The sequence below is a fragment of the Amblyraja radiata genome, chromosome 1 (genome assembly GCF_010909765.2).
Source record: "Amblyraja radiata isolate CabotCenter1 chromosome 1, sAmbRad1.1.pri, whole genome shotgun sequence".
NCBI lineage: Eukaryota > Metazoa > Chordata > Chondrichthyes > Rajiformes > Rajidae > Amblyraja > Amblyraja radiata.
Genome location: NC_045956.1, coordinates 788,472 through 811,433, shown reverse-complemented (window position 1 = coordinate 811,433; position 22,962 = coordinate 788,472). Strand labels below are relative to the sequence as shown.

The window sequence follows — 22,962 nt, the reverse complement described above, 5'->3', positions numbered from 1 at the left end:
AGGCAGCCAAATCATTTTCCATTGGTGGTGGCAATGTGTTTCTTGGAAACATTTGTTAAATGCTAATTAACATGACAGAGTCAGCCACTTAATTTGAATTGAAAGAAGCATCGTACCCTTGTAACGTAAAAAATAAGCTCACATTTTAATATGACAAATACAAACAACACCATAGAATTATAAGCATTATCTCACGATACACAAAAGGTCATTGTACAATTTTTAAATATTCATGCATCTTCCGCTCAGCATATGCAATGTTAAGACAATTCAATTTACTAAATGCTAATATGATATTGCACTTTTTGTTCTCTCTTAATCTAAGCTACACTTTGCATGTCAAGTTGAAAAAACTAGACGTAACAGCAACATATAAATGACTTTGATTCCAGGGCTCCAGTCCTACAAATGTGGACTTCCTGTACGAACACAGTTATAAAAAGTTTAAAAATGTGAAGTTGTTAATGATGGATATCTGAAAACAGAAAATGTTGGAACTCTTGAGGTCAGGAACATTTTCCCGCTCTCCACGGATACTGCCTAATGAGTATTTCCAACCAAAAGATACCTATGGAAACATTTAAATGTTAAGGATTCTGCTTCACATGTTACTACGGTTAAACTTGTTAATAGGGGCTAACCAGCGGTGATCTGCAGGGTTTTCAATAATTTAATCTTCAGTTAATTCAGGTTATGGAGGTCATTTTAGAAAGAATACTCCGTCTTAAAAATGTAATTCCAGACACATTTTATCGGCTGCATCAGCTAAGAAAATGAAGTGGATCTTGATATTCTGTAGAATAAGAACATATAAACGTGTACATCAAGCAAGCCCTCACTTCCGCTTGCCTTTTGTGTCAGTAGTTTGGAAAACGCTTGAAGCTGACATAAGGTTTTCTATGTACTGTCCAAGAACTTGGTTTTCAGATTTTAGTTTCAGATTCTCTTCTTTTACAGCATCCACACGTGCAGACAGCTCTGAGTAGGCAAATGAAAAATATTAAGCCTTACACGCTGATTGCAATATAAAACAGCAAAACTGTGGCATTGTATGCACTGCAATATTTTAAATTGATGCAGAAACAAACGTTGCCAACTCTGCTGCCTGTCACCACAGGCAATTGGTTTTTAATATTCTCAGTTCGGGTGAGGGGGACAAAAATAAAATGAAAGCAACACCAAAAGGTTCATTTTCCAAAACGATCTCTCCTTTGTATACAGTTTTCCCATTGAGATTTAAAGTGATGGTATTATGACACTGAAAGATGAGGACAATGCTTAGTCAAACGGAACAAAAACAGGCTGTTCAGCCCACCGTGTGTACGCTGACCATTGTGTACAATTTATACTAACCCTATTTAAACTAACACTTTGTTAATAATGTTCTGTGCCTCCAGATTCAAGTACTCATCGAGCTATTTCGTGAATGTTGTGAAGGTCTCTGCCGCCATCGCCTCTGGCAGTGCATTCCAGATTTGGACCACTCTTTGAGTGAAAAAGTTCTTCCTCAGATCCCTTTTACCCCTACTACTGGTACAGAGGAAAGTTTCCCACTATCCATCTATCTGTGCTCATCATTTCATATCCCTCTATCAGGTCCCTCCTCAGTCACCCTTGCTCCAAATATAACAAACACATGCTATCCAATCTTTCCTCATTATTGAAATGCTCCATTCCAGACCCCATCCCGGTGAATCTCTTCTGCACTGTCCAGTGCAGTCACGTTCCTCCTGTTGAACCAGGACTATACACAGAACTTCAGCTGTGGCATAACCAATGGCTTGTAAAATCTACCCATCACCTCCCTGCCTTTATCTTCTTTGCTCATGCTAATGAAGGCATGCCCTTCTTCACCAATTTACACACCCGTACTGCAACCTTCTGGGACCCTTGGACTGGTATGTCTCTCTTTTCCTCAGGCTTCATCATTCATTATGTGTGTCCTACTCTCATTAGATCTCCTGAAGTGCTTCACCTCACATTTAACAGGATGAAATTTCAGCTGCCATTACTCTACCCGCTTTACCAACCGATCTATATTATGCCGCATTTGCTGAAGTCCATGAAGACTACTTCAATTGCATTGCCCACATCAATATTTTTTGGTCCATTAATCTCTCCACTGTATAGTTCCCTTCACCAACACCTGTCCCCTCAGTTCATTTGATTGTCCTCTTACATATGCAAAGTTGTTGGAGGGGATCTGAAAGTAGTAGAAACGGCAATAATTAAACAGCTGGACAAACATCTGGAGATAGAAAGGTGAGGGAATGCCTTTACACTGGAGACTCTGGAAGATTCAAAGCATTGGTTTCACCAAAGATATATTAAATTTACCTTCTAAAGTATGTTGTAGTTCCAAAACCTGGTTAATCAGTCGTGTCTTCTCTTCTAATTCCACTTGACTCTCTGGGTCGATGACTAGGATGGGAAGATTACACAGATTTACAAGTTATAAACACAGAAAGCATCCTGCAAACTAGAAATCAAGTGGGATTGAAGGCAACTAATAGCCAACATATTCAGTTACTTCAAAAATAAATGCTGCCATGTTGTCCTCCTCATTCTTCACTCCTCTCATAATTATGAAGAGATCTATAGCTAATTTTTCAAATGTTTTCAAGATGAAAACCAAAATTGTATAATTGGCCAAGGCTGGATATAGATAATGAGCATTGTGGTGGTCTTTGGCTAGAATCATGTATACAGATGCTGTTGCAGTGGGTGGCCTGAATGAAAACATCATTTGGTCTAGCTTGCTATGAAGTCCGCAGTATAGATAAAATCGCTCTGAAAAAGACAGGTCTGAACACTAATTACTAGTTTAGACTGCCTCAAAAAGAATTGGAGTTTTCCCCAACACTCCCTTAGTCGATAGAAACTATCATGACAAGTCTCAATTACTCAATGGATCTAAGGACTCCCCAGAACACAGCCCTTGATGTGGAGATCACTGTTTGTAGAGGATTTCACGCTGCAAGGCTTTCTAAACCTCACACAATTGGAACTACTTGCTTTTAGACACGTACTGGTCTTATACTTGAGTAAATACAAAGGTGCTGGACTAAACAATCAGTCTGAAGAAGGGTTCTGATCTGAAATGTCGCTTCCAGTCTCTCCAAAGATATTCAGCATATAATCCTCCAACACTTTCACCACCTCCATCGGGATCCCACTACTAGCCACATCTTCCCATCTCCACCCCTTTCTGCTTTCCGCAGTGACTGTTCCCTCCGCAACTCCCTGGTCAACTCGTCCCTTCCCACCCAAACCATCCCCTCCCCAGGTACTTACCCTGCGATCGCAGGAGATGCAACACCTATCCCATTACCCCCCCCCCCCCCCCCTCCCCCGCGACTCCATCCAAGGACCCCAACAGTCTTTTCAGGTGAGGCAGAGGTTCACTTGCACCCTCTCCAACCTCATCTAATGTATCCGCTGTTCCAGGTGTCAACTCCTGTACATCGGCGAGACCAAGCACAGGATCGTTTGTTGAACATCTCCGTTCAGTCCGCCTTAACCGACCGGATCTCGCAGTTGCTCAGCACTTCAACGCCCCCTCCCATTCCCAATCTGACCTTTGTCTTGAATGAGGCCCAACGCAATTGGAGGAACAGCACCTCATATTTCGCTTGGGTAGCTTACACCCCAGCAGTATGAACATTGACTTCTCTAACTTCAAATAACCCTTGCTTTCCCTCACTCCATCTCCCGACCCTTCTCAGTTCTCCCACCAGTCCTACTGTCTCCGACTACATTCTATCTCTGTCCCACCCACTCCCCTGACATCAATCTGAAGAAGGGTCTTGACCCGAAACGTCACCCATTCCTTCTCTCCAGATATGCTGCCCTTACCTCTGAGTTACTCCAGCATTTTGTGTCTACCTTCGATTTAAACCAGCATTTGCAGTTCTTTCCTACACCTCCAAAGATATTGCCTGACCCGCTAAGTTCATCCAACACTTAGTTTTTTGCTCAAGATTCCAATATCTGCAGTTACTCATGCCTCCATTTTACACTTCCTTGAACACAACTGTAGTTTCAAATCTACTGGGTAAAAAGAGAGCAGAGAAACTAGATATTTTTGGGTTCACTTTATAGTAAGGCCAAAGCCTAACCTTTTGTAGTTGTGGGTTTGACCCGAAACGTTGCCTATTTCCTTCGCTCCATAGATGCTGCCTCACCCGCTGAGTTTCTCCAGCATTTTTGTCTCCCTTAAAGTTGCAATATGTCTTTAGATAAAATAATCTTTCATATTCTATTACACCGGCATTGCTCAATTAACCCCAGTGAAAGATCGACAGATGATACTGGCAACATACGTTGGACTAATGTGGCAAATGTTCATATTAAAACGGGCTATATAAAAATTTAGATGTTAAAAGCCTGTAATACTCAATGTTGTGATCATAGTTAAAGCAGTTTAAACAGCATTGTCCCGCTTTCTTAAACCTTGTTATTTAATAATGGGGACAGTTGCAAAAGTATAACTATATGTAAAGTTTATTTTTTGAATAAGATTATTTATGGAGTTTAAGTTCCACCTTGTAGGGTTGTTCGTGGCAACTAAAAGCTTGCATTCGTAATGATGCCATCTGAAGTGGAAGCTGAAGGAGGAAGTGAACATTCTCTCCACAGAGAGGAAAAGTGTGTCTCCTGTTTCCACACCTTTTAAGAGACAGTCCTGGAATAGCAATAGCAGAAGCCTCAGCAGATTGTCTGTTGGCCTATTCAGCCAGGTGCAGTATAGAAATCAAGAGATTCTTCCTTCCAACACTTTTGTAAATCCATTCCAAATATTTACAGAATTATTCTTCCATAAATACCTCAAATGCTATTGATTGGGGGGGGACAGAACATCAAAGCTCTTAATGTTTCCAAGTTATCAAAATATTCCTGCCATATCAATAGTATTTTGCAATTACCAATGAATGAACAAAAGATGCCCACCAACAGCCCAAAATCTACATTACGGCTCCTACTTCTTTATAGGGGACTCCCACTGCTTAGCTGGTATTTCCCCCTTTGTAAAATATTATTAAAAAGGAAGGATATATTTTAAAATGTATGAATAGCAAACAGTGGTAGCCAGGAAGATTTGGGCATTTTAATCACTATTGCTGTTAGTTCTATGCCAGGATTAACAACATAACGTTCCAGTCTGAAGATGTTTCAAATGTGATAGAGAGGGATGTAAAAGAGGGGGTTACTGGCTATGGAGAATGTCAGAGGGTTTAAAGGCCAGCAGGTTCAAAACCAGCAGGTTTTGTGTGGATGAAAGATAAAGATGGCAAGGTTCAGGATTCTGGAATGACAAGATATTGTAAAATTAGTCAAAAATAAAAAGGAATTATATGAGTATATGTAAGGTTTAACAAGATGGAATCTGGCAAGGTCCTTGAGGTAGATAAGGAAAACAGGAAAGTACACAAACATTAGGAGAATTAAAAGGGGACATGGAATGTCTTTGGCATGTAGGATTGAGGAGAATCCCAAAGCATTTTATACATACATATGGGGCATGTATTTTATACATACAAGGGTGCGTTAATTTTCTAGGGCATGTTGATATAAAGAGAAGGATGTGTGTGTGCTGAGAAACATTAAGGTGGATACATTCCCAGGCCTGATGGAATAGGAATATCGCAGGATACTGAGGGAGGCAAGGGAGGTGATTGCTGGGTCTTTGTCAGATATCTTTTATATGCTTTTCCCCCATGTTCAAGGTGTCAGAAGATTGAAGAATAGCCAACATTGTGCTTTTGCGTTAGGAGAGTAACACGAACAAACCAATAAATTATAGGTCAACGAGCCTTACATCAGTGGTAGGAAAATTATTGACGATTCCTAGGTCTAGGTTTATTGTTGCCACATGCACTGAGGTGCAATAAAAAGCTTTGTTTTGCAAATACAATCAAGCCAAACTCAAGTACAGTTGATAGAGAAAAGGGGAGGAGATACAGAGTGGAAAATATTGTTCTCACCATAGTAAAGTATCAGTTCTATAGAAAAAATCCAATGTTCACAATGGGGTACGGGTGAATCAGACAGTTCCCTAGCTTATGGAAGGACCCTTCAGTCTGATAACAAAGGTGGAGAAGCTGTTCCTGAGTCTGGTGGTGCACGCTTCCAAACTTCCGAAGGACAAGATTTATTCGCATTTGTAAAAGCGGATAGCATTGTGCGGGGGGTAGGGGGGGGATTCTGTCTCACAAATTTGATTTGAGTTTTAGAGGAAGTGATGAAGATGATTGATTAGTGTAGGACAGGGGATGTTGTCTACATGGACTTTAGTAAACCATTTGACAAAGCTTGTTAAGATAGGCTGGTCCAGAAGATTAAATCACATGGAACTCACAGTGAGAGTTGGTAAGATGGGTACAATATTAGCGAGATCATTGAAGACAGAGATTTCACTGGAAGTGTGTGACCAATAGTATTCGTAAAGGATCAGTGATGGGACCCCAGTTGTTTCTGAATGGAAATAATGTGGTCTAATTAATAAGTGCAGATGAATCAAAAATTGGTGGAATGAGGGAAGGTGTCAAATTATACAGCAGGATACAGGCAAGATGTAAATTTATGTGGAGAAATAACAAATGAAGATTATTCTGGACAAATGGGAGAGGAAATTAAACAATAAATGGCAGGACTTAGGAGCATTGATGGAGAGAGATATTTAGACGTTCGAGATACAGCGTGGAAACAGGGCCTTCAGCTCACCAACTCGACCAGTGATCACCCCATATACTCAACTACACACACTGGGGACAATTGTTACAACTTACTGAAGCCAATTAACCTACAAACCTGTACCTCATTGATGTGTGGGAGGAAACCATGCAGTCACAGAAAGAATGGACAAACTCCGGACAGCCAGCCAGCCAGCACCCATAATCAGGTTCGAACCTGGGACTCTGGCTCTGCAAGGCAACAACCCTACTATTGCCCCTGTGCTGCCAACCTTGTTGTGTAAATCCATAGCTCCCTAAACGTTCATAGCGTGGACAAGAAGGCACATAGTATGCTTGCTTGCACCAATCATGGCACAGAATGTAAAAGTCAGGAAGTCATGGTACAGCTGTACAAAACCCATTTTTATCTTTTTCACATTCCCTATCAACAAATTTGATTCCTTGCCAACACATTACACCAACATTACGGGACGACAGATGGCACAATGGGCTAAGTGTTCGGCTGGCAACCGGAAGGTAGCTGGTTCGAATCCCGCTTGGAGTACATACTGTCGTTGTGTCCTTGGGCAAGACACTTCACCCACCTTTGCCTGTGTGTGTCCTTGGGCAAGACACTTCACCCACCTTTGCCTGTGTGTGTGGATGTAATTATGTGAAGCACTTTGGGGTCAATGCAAGTTGACTAAAAATGTGCTATATAAATAAAGAAATTTAATTAATTTAATTTATGATGTGTACACGTAGGAATGCAGATGCTGTTTTAAACCGAAGATAGACACAAAATGCTGGAGTAACTCAGCGGTACAGGCAGCATCATCTCTGGAGAGAAGGAATAGGTGACGTTTCGGTTCCAGACTGAAGAATTGGAAGAATGGTCTCGACCCGAAACGTCACCCATTCCTTCTCTCCAGAGACACTCCAGCATTTTGATTCTATCTTGAACTTGATGATGTTTAGTTGAAAAAATATCTTCTCTCCTCTAGGTCTAGAGGTCAGCAAACAATCAGATAATCTGAACAGAATGGAGAGGATAAAGGTGGTGACGCTAAGAAATAGTTGGGTGCTGCTACTTATGTGGAAACAGATGCTGTGGTGGAAAAGAGGTTCAAAAGGTTTGCAAATCTTTGAGTGTGGAGACGCAGTTATTAAATAAGTTGAAGACTAAAACTGAAAAAGAATCAATGTATACATGGACAGGGCTGTAACATGAAGCTGAAGTAGAAGGTCAGCGGAATAGTAGAATGGGCTCATGCAAGTATCAGTAGATGCTGGAAACGTGAGCAAAACCTATAGTGCTGGACTAATTCAGCTGAAGAAAGGTTCTTACTCAAAATGTCACCTATTTCCTCCAAAGATGCTGCCTGACCTTGTGAGTTACTCCAGCACTTTGTGCTTTGAGGTAGAATGGGCTTGAAAATAACTCATGCCCCGCTGTGCATTCTTTGACAAAGAATGCACAGGGGAACACTTCTCTCAACTAAAGTCAGAAAAACAATTAACTAGTCATTCATTTAACTGCTGATTAAATGGGCGGCGAGGTGGCACAGCGGTAGAGTTGCTGCCTTACAGCGCCAGAGGTCAACATTTGTAACAAGATGGACACGAAAAGAAGAAGTGCCAGAGACCTTCGAGCCAGCACCGCCATTCAATGTGATCACGGCTGATTATCCCCAATCAGTACCCCGTTCCTGCCTTCTCCCCATATCCCCTGACACCGCTATTTTTAAGAGCCCCATCTAACTCTCTCTTGAAAGCATCCAGAGAATCTGCCTCCACCGCCCTCAGAGAATTCAGAGGCAGAGAATTCCACAGACTCACCACTCTCTGTGAGAAAAAATGTTTCCTCGTCTCCGTTCTAAATGGCTTACTCCTTATTCTTAAACTGTGGCCCCTGGTTCTGTACGGAGTTTGCACATTCTCCCTGTGACCTGCGTGGATATTCTCCGGGTGCTCCAATTTCCTCCTACACTCCAAAGACGTACAGGTTTGTAAGTTGATTGGCTTTGGTAAAAATTGTCCCTTGTGTGTGTAGGATAGTGTAAGTGTGCGGGGATTGATGGTCGGCGTGGGCACGGTGGGCCGATGAGCCAGTTTCCACCCTTTATCTCTAAACTAAACTATTAATTAAGCATGCAACCGCTGACTGTGTAGACATAGAAATATTTCCGAGATAAAATGTGAGTTCTAACAGCTCCAATGGTTAGCACGAGACTGGAAACCTGGTGAGGGAAAGATAATATTGTGGCAATGTGGTCACCAGGTCACAAGTAATACTAGAGTAGAATTTTCCCATCTCCACTTTTCCTGCAAACAGTGACGAGCGAACAGTAAACACATTTCTTTCTATGAAAAATAATAATGGGAAAAGGGGAGAAGGTTTCATTTTGAAAGTTATTACAGTCATTGTGGATTTTATATACCTTCCATATCAGTGTTCATTGTAAGCAGCTCACTGTCAAGATTTGAATCAGAGATTGTTGATCCAGAATCCACTGAAAGGAAATACAAAAGCGAAAGTTTATTTGTGGATACAAAAGATACCAGTAAAAGATCTAGCTTCATTGTATCTGACTGACTAATCCATCACTATGTCACAAATCCATGACCTCTACCAACAGGAAGTACAAGGGCAGTGTTTGCATTTTCTGGTCCAAGACGTGCATCGTCCCAATTCTAAAATATGTTGTTGTTCTTAATCCTTCCAGGGTCCAAATCACAAGCTCCCTACCATCGGAACCCTGAGAGTACCTTCACCAGAAGGACAGCAGCAGGTCAAGGCGGCAACTCACCACCAGAGCCAATTCGGTGCTGCCAATAAACCTTAGCCTTTCCAGCAACGCCCAAATTCAGAAACATGCATGAAAAAAACTTGGTAAGTACAACACCCAATATAGACAAATGTCACCGGTCTAATGTCCAAACATCTGGTCAATTATACATTTTTAACACAAAGCAGCGGTGGAAATCTGTTATGTAATCATAGAGTGTGAAATCAAGCCGTTTGACCCAACTTGCCCACACTAACCAACATGTCCCATCTACATGAGTCCCACCTGCCTGTGTTTGGCCCATATCCCTCTAAGCCTATATTATCATGTAACTGTCTAAATGTTTCTTAAAGTTGCGAAAGTACCTTCCTCAGCTACCTCCTCTGGTAAACCTATGTCCTCTGGTTCTTGATTGTTACTGATACTGTATTGAGTACTGATTGGTATTCAATATCAGTTGGAACCAAAGATACTAGAGCTCCTCTAGTATCTTTGGTTGGAACAGCACCTTAGGTTCCCCCCTCCTGATCACGATCCAATGACCTGCTGGACAGTGTGTATGTGACAACAGGATGACAACAGGATTTTTCAACAATGATGCACAGTTAATGTCTAAAAGCCTGAAAATACCATGTTCAAACCATGAGGAATACCATCTGAGAGATGGCTGCTCAACCAATAGAAAGCTTTCGCCAGCAAACGAACCAGATTCAAAATCAATAAAATTTAAAAGTAAGGAGAATATTTCGGATGAATTTGAAAAGGCAGTGTAGTGATTGGTATTGTTTATTTACTTTTGAAGCAGATTATGTCAAACCAATGATATTAAGTGTCAAGCTAATTGCACTCAGATTTCTGTTCTGAAACACTAAAAGCCCTGTCCCACTGTACGAGTTCATTCAAAGAGTTCTCCCGTGTTTGCCCTGATTCAAACTCGGAGATTTACGATAATGGCCACTCGTCGGTACTCGGGGCTCTCGTGGACATTTTTCAACATGTTGAAAAATCTTCACGAGTCTTCCCGAGCTTACCTGCCATTAGCGAGTCTTCCCGAGTACCTGCCGTTAGCGTTACGAACCGCTAAGAGACGTCCCCGAGCTCCGACGTACCCGCTACGTTCATTCTCCGTGCTTACCACGAGTTAGATTTTTTTTTTAAACTGGGGAGAGCTCTTGAATGAACTCGCATCGTGGGACTGGGCCAATACTCTGTTTCGCTCTCCATGGCCGCTGCCTGACCTGGTGAGTGTTTCTGGCATTTTCTGTTTTTATTTCAGATTTCCAGCATCTACAGTCATTTTATATCCAATTTTGTGGAGGTTTTGTGGAGAAATTAAAGTAAATTCTATTATTTATAAATAGAACAAATTAAAAAATACAATTGGAAAGTCAATACATAGTTCTGCTATAATGCATTATACCTCCCAATATAGAAAGTCATGTTAAAACAAATGTTAATGGAGAAAAAAAAAGGGTGATGGGCTAGAGATATTCATTCACAATAACAGAGAAACTAGCAGCTGTGTTCCGAATAGACAATGGCGTACGACTACTGCAGAAACGTTACACAGAAAGTCTTTCCCTGGACTGTTCTTTGTCAAGACAGCTTTTTTTTTGCCACTTTACAACTTCCAAAGTAACTTTTAAGTGGTTGTCTAATTCATAATCAAAATCGCATCATAACCAATTTGATCCACCTAATACAAATAGCGTTCCCTAATTCATCATGTTGCATATTATCTAATTAGTATTATGGAAGCACAGATTATAGTGGAACTATATGTACACCCAGTATTCAGAAAGGCAGTATCCATTTAACACAAACAGCAAACCCAAATACTAATTGCAGCAAAGGCACATTGGACAAATGAGAGAGGAGGCAAGGAAGGAATCTTTTATTTATTTTTTAAATGACTGTCTTGCCAAGCTGGTATATTTGTTCCAATGGAGACCAGTCACCCATAGGCAGATTACTGGTCTTGTCAAATTTGCCTGCAATATTCAACCTTATCATACTTTTGGCTGTAGTATCTCAATCATGAAGGGCAATTGGTCCATGCTTCTGGTTTACAGGACATAATTCCCTGCTGCCCCGGTATGTAGATCTCTGATCCCACTCCATGGTGTTATTCCTGTTGACTCCCGTTAGAAGATGTCTTTTAAGGATGAAGTCCTGCAGTGATAACTGTGAGAACTGGCAGCAGCTGAATGAAATTCCCAAGGGAACCATCATGAAGGCCACTACAAGGACATGAGGGTATTGGAAGAAGGGAAGTGGGGGAAGGAGGGCGGGAGCTAGCATGGGACAAAATAGTAGATGCTGAGTCCCTGGGACGGACAGCAGAAATTGCACAAATGCCTTTGGAAATTCCAAGCTTCTATTTCCGTCAACTCCACTAGAAAGTACATATAACTTTACACATTTCCACCTCTCCCTTGCAGCAGCATCAATTCTAGAGAGAGTTGCTGCTCCAAGTGCATGGAGCACCACCTCATGGTTACGCTGTTGAAAGACAATTGGACAGGTACATGGATAGGAAGGGCTTAGAAGGATATGGGCTAAATGCAGGCAGATGGGTCTAGTGTAGATGGGGCATCTTGGTCGATGTGGGCAAGCTGGGTTGAAGGGCCTGTTTTCATGCTGTATGACTCTATGACTTAAGGAGAGCAAATATCCCAGATTCATAACACAGCCTGGTTCTACCACCAGCATTCGACACCTGCAACACATTCTTCTGCAATTACTTTACCAAGAATTCTGAGAATGCCAGGCCTGATTTATCTTAACCTTGGCTGGGATTTATTAACAGTGCCGGCGGAACCTTCGGCCTTAGTGAGTCAGCTGTTCTCTGATTTCAAGATTCAATAAAGACTAAGCACCACAACCTAGAAGGCCAATAGTTCTATTTTTCAGGGGGTTAAACATGTTGGTCTGGAACCCCCGCGCATGTTTGTGTCCATTATGAAAGATTGTCATGAATGTGCAGAAGTACCAGTGTGTTAAACATAGCAAAAGCTTCCATCCAGGGAAAGCAGTGTGAATCCCAATGTTTCACTCAGCTGTTGGCGGCCATCACTGCAGGGCCTCATTCTCAAAGGACATTTTCTAATGGGAGCCAACGGGAAAAACACCATGGAGTGGAGACCGGGACATACACACTGGGGCAGCAGGGAATTCTGACCTCTAACGATGTGAAAAACAGAACAATGACCATACCCAAAAAGGATATCAGATCTCAAAAGATTACATAGAACATAGAACCATTCAGCATAATAACAGGCCGGTTGGCCTACAACATCACTGATATGATGCCAAGGTCAACTCTTATCTGCCTCCACATAATCCATATCCCTCCATTCCCTGCATTTCCATGTGCCCATAAAAAAATCCCTTAAATAACACTATTCTGCCTCCACCACCAACCCTAGCTGTGTGTTCCAGACGCTACCCACCTTCTGTGTAAAAATACTTGTCCTGCACATCTCCTTGAAACTTTGCCCCTCTCTTAAAGCTATATCCTCTAGTATAGGCTATTTCCACCTTGGGAAAAAGGTTTTGACTGTCTACCCTATCTATGCCTCTGATACTTTTATGTACTTCTATTACATTCCTCTCAGCCTCTGCTTTTCCAGAGAAAACAATTCTAGATTGTCCACTGCTCACTCTGAAGCTACATTTTAGTAGGGAAAGGCAAAGTTAAAGTTTGCATTGAAATAACAGTATTGGTAAAATCTCAAGCCAGTCCACTGATTCTTATTATTCTAAAAAGTAACAATAGACTAGCTCTCCTGTCCACCATATCTATGCATCTCATAATGTTAAATACTTCTATCAGATTTCCCTCAATCTCTGGCGTTGCAGAGAAAACAATTTGTCTGTCCATCCTCGCTCCCTGTAATCTGGGCATTATTCCGGTTACTCATTACATCAAGCAGAGTTTACTGGCCATGACATCTACTGCTTAATCAGGGAAGCACTGCCATTGACAGAGTGTACTTTGGTTAAGGTAGCAGATCCACAGATATACATTGCTGCATTCTGTCCAAAATACACTGCTATTTATTTTATACATCAGTCATCTCTTTAACACCAGTGAGCCGCAAACTGATGCATGACACAGAAGTCTGAAATACTCCTGGGGTAGGGTCATGACCTATTGTTAGAAAGTACAGGCGTAGATGCTGTCAAATACCTCAGTGATTTCTGGCCTGATAAGCTTAAAACTGCAGATGTAATGCTCCTAGAAAAGTTCTAAATCAAAAACCACTGCCAGTGGTATGATCATGGTAAATATCTATTAAACATTTTTGTTTAAACTAAGCTTAAAGTAATAGGGTGAAATAAAATGACACAGTAGCACAGCTAGTAGAGATGCTGCCTCACAGTGCCAGAGTCCTGAGTTCAGTGTTGACCTCAGATATGGCTTGTGTGGAATTTTTACATTCTCTGTTAGCTTGTGTGCTTACTCCTAGTGTTCTGCTTTATTCCCACGTCCCCAAAACATGTCAGTTGATTATTTAATGGGCCACTGTGTATTTCCCATGCTATGCAAGTGAATGGTGGGATCTGGGGGAAATTGTGTGAATGTGGGGAGTATAAAGAAATTGAGTTAATGTAGAATTTGTGTAGAATTAGGTGTTGATTGGATTTGGTGGGCTGCTGCAGGGCCTGTTTCCATGATGTAGGATTATATGAAGTCTCTGCTGAACTATTGATATTGTGCAGGCAGAGCTTCCAAAAAAGTTCAAAAGTGGCTGCAAGCAGATGAGTGCCATCAAACAGCCATTCCAGTGGAACCCAAATGAGTGTTACCAAACTTCTGAATTCACTGGGGTGGAACCCTCTCCAAGACAGGCGTGAAGCTCACCGTTTGACACGTTTTTACAAAATGTTAAATGGTCAGCTCGACATAGATTACAAGACCTACACCAAACCCAAACCAATTAGGAGCAGACGTGGGCATTCGATCCAATTTGTGATCCAAGCTACAAAGACAGATGTGTACAGCAATTCGTTCTTCCCCCGCACAATTAAAGCATGGAATAATCTCCACCCTACCATAGTTACCCAACCAGATGCAACTAAATTTAAAGTAGCTCATTCTTCCCAATAACCCTTTCTGGCTCCTCCACCACCTTCAGTTTTAAATTCAATTTGGAATATTTTGGAGGACCAAGAAACCAAGATATGGTGACCTGCTCTTTCTGCCGATGTCAATCCAGCCAGTTGCCAGCCTTGAACCTTGCACCTTACATGGATGTTGCTGGAGCATGATGTTACACTATGACTTTACTTCATAAACCTACAATCCAAATTTCATCCAGCGATGCTGAACCGTCCAGAAGTGAGGCACCGTGTAGGTCACGTCCTCCTGGGTAGGTAAAAATGGAATTCCCTTCACAATTTGCTGAAGAAAAGAGTGATGTAAATCAATGTGCAATCTAATATCTCGCTGTGCAAATCTAATGCACTGTTGTTGATCCACTGAAGGGGGTTTGTTAAATCCGGACAGGTCACCATGGTTTGGTGGATAGAAACTGGGCACAATTCCTGGCCTGGGGATGGGGGGGGGGGGGGGTTGGAACTAAGAGTCGCTGGTCAGGGGTTGATCCAGGATCCAGGCCTTGTATCCCGGTTCACCACCTCCTCCACCTCCCTCCCTCTATCCCTCTATCCCTCTATCCCCGGTGCCCGGTGCCGGCCTGCGGGTCTGGCCTGGCCTGGCCTTCCCGTCCCCGCCCGCACTGGCCGCCTCTGTCTGTGTGTGTGTGTCTGTGTCTCTGTGTGTGTGTGTCTGTGTCTCTGTGTGTGTGTGTCTGTGTGCGGGGCCCAGCGCCTCCCCGCCCCGGCCCCGGGGCATCAACCCATCCATCCACTCACCTCACCACCGCCACCGGCCGCCGCTGCCCGAGCCGTGTCTCCGGGTGCCGGGACCAACGAGCGGCTCCCAATGAGGAGGAGGAGGGGAGGAAGGCAGGAAGGAGCTGCCATCACCCAGGCGGCCAGTAGAGGGAGGGAGGGAGGCCCGGCCCACGCTCCTCTATGATCTTTGGGGAGAAGGTAGGGAGGAGGAGGCCTCTCACCCTCACCACCTCTTTACACTCTCATTCTCACACACACACTCTCATTCTCACATACACACACTCATTCTCACACACACACTCTCATTCTCACATACACACACGCAGGCGCACAGACACACACGCAGGCGCACAGACACACACGCAGGCGCACACACACACGCGCAGAGACACACACACAAGCGCACACACACACGCGCAGGCGCACACACACACGGAGGCGCACACACACACACTCATTCTCACATACACACTCTCATTCTCACACACACACTTATTCTCACACACACACACTCATTCTCACATACACACTCTCATTCTCACACACACACTTATTCTCACATACACACACTCATTCTCACACACACACTCTCATTCTCACATACACACTCTCATTCTCACACACACACTTATTCTCACACACACACACTCATTCTCACATACACACTCTCATTCTCTCACACACACACTCATTCTCACACACACACTTATTCTCACACACACACACTCATTCTCACATACACACTCTCATTCTCACATACACACACTCATTCTCACATACACACACTCATTCTCACATACACACTCATTCTCTCACACACACTCATTCTCTCTCACACACACTCTCATTCTCACATACACACACTCATTCTCACATACACACACTCATTCTCACACACTCATTCTCTCACACACACTCATTCTCACACACTCATTCTCTCACACACACTCTCATTCTCACATACACACACTCATTCTCACATACACACACTCATTCTCTCACACTCATTCTCTCTCACTCACACACTCATTCTCACACACTAATTCTCTCTCTCACACTCATTCTCTCTCACACACACTCATTCTCTCTCTCACACTCATTCTCTCTCTCTCACACACACTCATTCTCTCTCTCACACACACTCTCATTCTCTCTCTCACACACACTCATTCTCTCACACACTCGTTCTCTCACACACTCACTCATTCTCTCTCTCTCACACACACTCATTCTCACTCTCTTACTATTCACTGCAATTACAAACATACAGCAGCATCAAGTTAAAAATCTAATCTTACCCCTCTTTTCCACAACTTTTTCTTTGCATTAGAAACTTATTTTCATCAGCAAGCCAACTCAAACCAGCTATAGTGGGCAATCATGCTACACAATGTTATTGCCACGTCACCATCGTGCTACGGGTTTTAAAAGTTTGAGAATGTCCAAGCAAATAATTTTCTACCCATCTCTTCAATTCTAAAAATGTGGCGTAATAAAAGGCTAGAATACAGCTTCACATTTATGAACCAAGAGCAGTTGAATGGGGCTGTAATGAAGATACGGGATCAAGGAGTCTATCTTTGTGATACGACAGAGCTTTTGAATGGGAGCTTAGTGTGAAAAAAACATTTTCCACATCAAAATAGTTACAGAGGTTTGCGGCTATGAAATAAAAAAGATTTTCCCCCAATGCACATACATTTGATGTGTCTCATATGGTTCTCGATACAATAGCACACCATCCTAACAATGCCCCACATACTAATTCCAAATCCTGGGTGGATCCTAAGTCCTGGGTGCACAAGGTTCAATGTGAGAGGAATTGAAAACCAGGACGATTGCTTGTCAATTCCCTGTACTTTGAGTTACTGGTTACCCATTAACTAGACTTTACCTGAATCATCAGCCAGAGAAATAGTTGTGAAGGTGTCGCCCTCTTCTAGATTTTCAGCGTGATCCATGATTTACTTTCTAAGTTTGACCAGGCAGCAACCAATTTCCTAACCATCAAACACGAGCTCAAAGTGAGCTGCTGTGGATCTGAGTTAAACTGAATAGGATGCTCTGCAATGAATAATTGAAACTGTACCTGCTACCTTGATACTTGATCTTCTCCTCTTCAGCAAACTGGTTAAAGGTTACACCTAATGGCTGAATAAAATTAGTTAAATAGAAACAACTTTGTACTTCCGTTTCCTTGTCATTAGATTGCACCATAATTGGTAAGAGTAATTTAAAATTCATGTACTAGTGTCCCTTTTGAACAGTTTTGGTCACTCTAAAGCTACTATTTTGTAAGGAAAAGCAAAGTTAAAGTAATGCATTTAATTAATAGGACATGGTAGGTGAAATGCCGAGCTAGTCCAGTGATATTTTTATTCTGGACAGTAACATTATAGGGGGGTTGCACGTAAGCTCACCGGGTCAAACAGTTTGATGCACGGAGCTGCTCAATCCATCTGGAGGACATCGCAGCTTCCGGTAAAGGTTGCTAATACACGAAACGCGTACTTTCCTACCTGTTAAAAACTGCCAAAATTGTGAATTTTTGCGCTGTAAATAATTGTGGAAGTCGGGGTAACCGTGAGAGACATCTATCCTACTTCAGAATTCCAAAAGTGTAGAGAAATGAAGGTAAAGAGAAGCGAGAGCTGAAGGGACAACAATAGCTAAAGTGCTTGGCGAACATTGGCTGTGCAGATATCGAGATTGAAAATATTGGGAATTATCGCGTTTGCTCATTGCATTTCACCAACAGTAAGGCATTATTTGTGTTTTTTCTTAATTCCTTTGGTATCTAAAAAGTTTCAGAAGTGATAAATCTGGCTGCAAAATTTTAAAATCGACCATGGTTGTGAAGTGGGATTTTACATGCAAAAAGAAAACGCTTCTGAAGCTAAATTTATCATTAAAAAAAATCTCCAGACTTACGAGTTGTGTGTGGAAAAGTACATTTTCTATCATTATGCTATTGAGATGTATATTTTGGCAAATAATAAAATGTCCTGACAGCTTAAACACCCACTCCCTTTCAATAGGATATTGTAAATTTGCTGAGGTTGATTATGTCCAATTAACAGCTAACAATTATGCCATTCCTTGGCTTGCATCTGAGTAAGATGTAATTCATAACCCACGTATGGTTTGCGATTTTTTTTTAATCATGAATTTTGCTTCAGAGGCGTTTTCTGTTTGTATGTAAAAACCCACTTGAGAACCATGGGCGATTTTAAAATTTTATAGCCAGATTTATCACTTCTGAAACTTTTTAGATGCCAAAGGAATCAAGAAAAAACACAGATAATGCCTAGTGATGAAATGCAGTGAGCAAACGTGATAATTCCCAATATTTTCAATCTCGATATCTGCACGGCCAATGTTCGCCAAGCACTTTGGTTGTTGTTGTCCCTTCAGCTCTCGCTTCTATCTACCGTCATTTCTCCTCACTTTTGGAATTCTGACGTAGGAAAAATGTCTCTTACGCTTATCCCGATTTCCATAATTATTTACAGCGCAAAGATTGACCATTTTAGCGGGTATTAATGGGCCCGCTACACTGGAAACAATGGTAAGTGTTTACCTGCAGTTCATCGCGTGTACTCCACTTGGTGTAGTGTAGCAACAGTATGGGTCATGGGTCGTGACCCGACTGCCGTGCAACCTCCCTATGCTAGCTCTCCTATACTTAGAAGCAAGGAACTGCAGATGCTGGTTTACAATAAAGGATACAAAATGGTGGAGTAACTCAGCAGGACAGGCAGCATCTCTGGAGAGAAGGAATTGGTGACTTTTCGGGTCTGAAGAAGGTTCTCGACTCGAAACATCACCCATTCCTTTTTCTCCAGAGATGCTGCCCGTCCCGCTGAGTAACTCCAGCATTTTCGGTCTATCTTCGGTTTAAACCACCATCAGCAATTCCTTCCCACTTAGTTCCTTAAGGGCCTGTCCCACGAGCATGCGACTCCATGCGGCAAGCGCGACCTAACGTGGTCGCTTGAGCCGTAAGGCCTCGCGGGGCCGGTCCCACTTCGATCGCCGGAGTCGTGTGGAGTTGTGCGGAGCTGGTCCCGACATCGCACGGGGCTCCGGAAAACTGACCGTGTTCAAAAATTCCGCGCGGCAACGGCCTGCCGGCCCGCAGCCACCTCAACGCCGTACGCACCGCCTTGACAGGCGTGCGCAGCATCTCTACGCCGTACGCACGTCTTGACGCCGTACGTCACACGCGAACTTCCCGTCACTCACTCGACCTCCGCGCGACCCCGCTTCCGGTTTGGTCGCGCTTGCCGCATGCAGGTCGCATGCTCGTGGGACAGGCCCTTTAGCATTCTCTGGAGAATGTGGATAGGTGATAATTTAATGTAAATTAAATAATTTTGCAGATTCCTCACCCTCAATGTTTGAGCATAACTGGGAGGAACCAAGTACAACAATGGCTTCAGGTAATTTGAAAATGGATTAACTTTTTACAAAAAAAGGAGGAAACTGCTGGAGTAACAGCAGACCAGGCAACATTCTCTGGAGAACATGGATAAGTGATGTTTTGGGTCGGGACCCTTCTTACGAAAAGTCTAGACCACCTATCCATGTTCTCCAGAAATGTTGCCTGAGTTACTCCAACAATAATGCAATAAGAGATAAACATGGAATTATTCTTCACAACATCTTTTAGAATTACCAGCAGATTGATTTGTGTTTGTTTTTTGTATCCGTGCTACCTTCCAGTTTTTACACATTAGGGGACTGAAGACGGAACACTGAAATGGCCTGACTGGAGATGATCTGGCAGCAGGTGTATGTCCACATGGGACAGGCTGAAAAGCCTTTGAAAGCGGTAAATTAATTATCTTTGGAAAATGAATAAATGAATGAATGATCGATTCCTTATTGTCACAAGTACCTTGGCTCACCAATGAAACCAAGGGGAATAATCTGGAGACAGAGTTCCATCTGTCTCAAGGATCCATCTCTGACCAATATCTGGTTTTAATGTCAATTAAACAATTTTGGCACTCTGCAGATTTGCCAGCCTCGACCTTTGACAGTGACTGGGAGGAATCATACACAACCAATCGCTTCAGGTCATTTAAAAATGGATCAACTTTTGTTGGATTTCAATTTGTAGGTTTGGGGGCGTTTAATCAGAACTTATGCTGAGCGTTGCTAAGAGGCAAATATATATTGTCATCACTTCCATATTAAATTTAAGATCATGGGATCAGAGGTTGACAGAAGAAAGTACACTTATCCCATTGTGCTTGTGCCAGCTCTTTTGTACAGTTATTACATTAATGAAAATATCCTGCTCTTTCCCTGTGGCCGTATAAATTTATTCCCTTCAACTATTCATCCAATTCTCTTCTGAATATTATTAATTAATCTGCTTGCACCAACCAAAAATCCACATCATAAAACGTTGCCACGTAAAAAAACGATCTCCTCGTGTCAATTTGGGTTCTTGTCTATGGTCTTTGTCGTGTGACTTGAAGCATGGGTATGGCATTCGCTGCGTGTTTGTGTGTGTGCCTGCCTCTTTGTGGGGTATGTTGAACAATCTCTGTTCCAGGCCTACACAGGCCCTATCCCCAAACTCTATCTCCATTACATTGATGACTGCATCAGTACTACATGCAGAACTCATGGACTTCATCAACTTCACCACCAATTTTCATCCTGCACTCAAATTTACTTGGACCATCTCCGACACCTCCCTCCCCTTTCTTGATCTCACAGTCTCCATCACAAGAAATAGACTATTGACTGATGTCCATTACAAACCCACTGACTCCCACAACTATCTTGACTACACTTCTTCCCAACATGCTTCCTGCAAAGACTCTATCCCCTACTCCCAATGCCTCCGTCTACGCCGCATCTGCGCCCAAGATGAGGTGTTCCATACTAGAAAATCCGAGATGTCCTCATTCTTTAGGGAATGCACCCCTCTCCCATCATAGATGAGGCCCTCACTTGTGCCCCTCAGTACCCTGCAGCTCTGCCCTTGTTCCCCTCCCCCTAGTTGTTACAGAGTCCCCCTAGCCCTTACTTTTCACCCCATCAGCCGTCGCATACAACACATAATCCTCTGAAATTTCCCACACCTCCAATGGGTTCCCTCCACTAGCCACATTTTCCCATTTCCACCCTTTTCCGCCTTCGTTCCCTCCTCAACTCCCTGATTAACTCACCCCTCCCCACCCAAACCACTCCTTCCCCTGGTACCTCCCCCTGCAACCGCAGAAGATGCTGCACCTGTCACTATACCTAATCTCTCAACTCTGTCAAGGGACCCTGACAGTCCTTTCAGGTTAGGTAGAGGTTCACTTGCACCTCCTCTAACCTCATCTACTGTGTCTGGTTTTCAAGATGTGGAAAAATCAGATCAGTGGAAAAATCTTTATATTTATTTTATTATTATTTTTCTTTACTTTTCTTAACAGCTGTTTTCATTGGGAATATGACAGGTGAGGCTCTGCCTCCCCCTGCCTCCCCTGACCGCACGTCCCTGTTTGGGATGTGGGAGGAACATGGAGCACCCAGAGGACCCCAGTGGTCACAGGGAGAATGCACAAAGTCCACATATACAGGATTGAAGCCAGGTCTCTGGCATTGTCAAGCAATGCCTTTACTAGCTGCACCACCGTGGCACCAAGTATTTACTTTACGATACTCAAAGTTCCACACGCCATGAGGTGTATCAGATCCTGCACTCTCTTCATGCATATCATGCAGTGGTAATTAATATTGCCTCTCCTCTTCATTCCCACTAAAACATTTCTCCCAGCTTATTGTTTCTGAGAAGCGTTGGCTCTGGGAATCATTCTTTCTTGGTCTTCCCTTCAGAATGTGCCCACAAATCGTTGTGCTGGCATTACACACGGTGAAGTCACTCTGCAGAGAATGCCATGTTGCAGTGTTTTTGTGGGAGTGGGGATTACAACTGTCAGTGTAATTCAAGGTGTATAAAGAAAGAAGGAAGATGCTGTTCAGCCTAATATTGGATCAGTCATGTTCTTGTTGAATGGCACGCAAAACATGCTCGGTCTCAATTGGTCTACTCTTACTCCTGTCTCTTAAGTTCCTATATACTGTACATAGATACATGGAAAATTGGTGCAGGAGTAGGCCATTCGGCCCTTCGAGCCAGCACCAGCAATCAATCTGATCATGGCTGATCATCCACAATCAGTACCCCGTTCCTGCCTTCTCCCCATATCTCTTGATTCCACTAGCCCCAAGACCTCTATCTAACTCTCCTTTGAAAGCATCCAGTAAATTGGCCTCCGCTGCCTTCTGAGCCAGAGAATTCCACAAATTCACAACTCTCTGGGTTAAAAAGCTTTTCCTCATCTCAGTTCAAAACGGTTTACCACTTATTCTTAAACTGTGGCCCCTGGTTATGGACTCTCCCAACATCGGGAACATGTTTCCTGCCTCTAGCGTGTCCAGTCCCTTAATAATTTTATATGTTTCTGTAAGATATCCTCTCATCCTTCTAAATTCCAGTGAATACAAGCACAGTCATTCCATTCTCTCATCATATGTCAGTCCCGCCATCCCGGTAATTAACCTTGTGAACCTACGCTGCACTCCCTCAATAGCAAGAATGTCCTTCCTCAAATTAGGAGACCAAAACT

The 22,962-nt window shown here is 42.8% G+C and overlaps 1 protein-coding gene and 1 long non-coding RNA gene across 7 annotated transcripts; one reads left to right on the top strand and one right to left on the bottom strand.

Moving 5' to 3' along the window:
- Positions 1 to 121: 121 nt before the first annotated feature.
- scoc (short coiled-coil protein) lies at positions 122 to 17,347 on the bottom strand. 6 transcript variants are annotated; one of them, XM_033049278.1, is made up of 5 exons: positions 15,328 to 15,463; positions 9,116 to 9,187; positions 2,338 to 2,421; positions 804 to 978; positions 122 to 750 (listed from the first exon to the last, which is right to left on the bottom strand). In XM_033049278.1, exons 1-4 carry the CDS (start codon positions 15,452 to 15,454, stop codon positions 836 to 838), a joined length of 426 nt encoding a protein of 141 aa, XP_032905169.1. In that variant the 5' UTR covers positions 15,455 to 15,463; the 3' UTR covers positions 122 to 750; positions 804 to 835. The 6 variants fall into 6 exon arrangements, with proteins under 6 accessions (XP_032905169.1, XP_032905408.1, XP_032905262.1 ...); XM_033049517.1 differs by adding an exon at positions 15,300 to 15,310 and having other exon boundaries at positions 122 to 978; positions 15,349 to 15,456; XM_033049371.1 differs by lacking the exon at positions 15,328 to 15,463 and adding an exon at positions 17,220 to 17,347 and having other exon boundaries at positions 122 to 978.
- Positions 17,348 to 19,705: 2,358 nt separating this feature from the next.
- On the top strand, positions 19,706 to 20,206 carry LOC116987768. The gene is made up of 2 exons (XR_004415842.1): positions 19,706 to 19,767; positions 20,051 to 20,206. It is a non-coding gene; the product is annotated as an uncharacterized LOC116987768 (long non-coding RNA).
- Positions 20,207 to 22,962: the final 2,756 nt, after the last annotated feature.

What these genes read in the sequence shown, in the direction of transcription:
- scoc (XM_033049192.1), bottom strand. Translation starts at nt 15,454, where the DNA reads ATGGCAGCTCCTTCCTGCCTTCCTCCCCTCCTCCTCCTCATTGGGAGC. An exon ending in TGAGGTGAGTGGATGGATGG is followed by an intron (nt 9,188 to 15,327) that starts GTTGATGCCCCG and finishes ATTTCCTTTCAG; the next exon opens with TGGATTCTGGATCAACAATC. An exon ending in ACTACAACATACTTTAGAAG is followed by an intron (nt 979 to 2,337) that starts GTAAATTTAATA and finishes TTGCCTACTCAG; the next exon opens with AGCTGTCTGCACGTGTGGAT.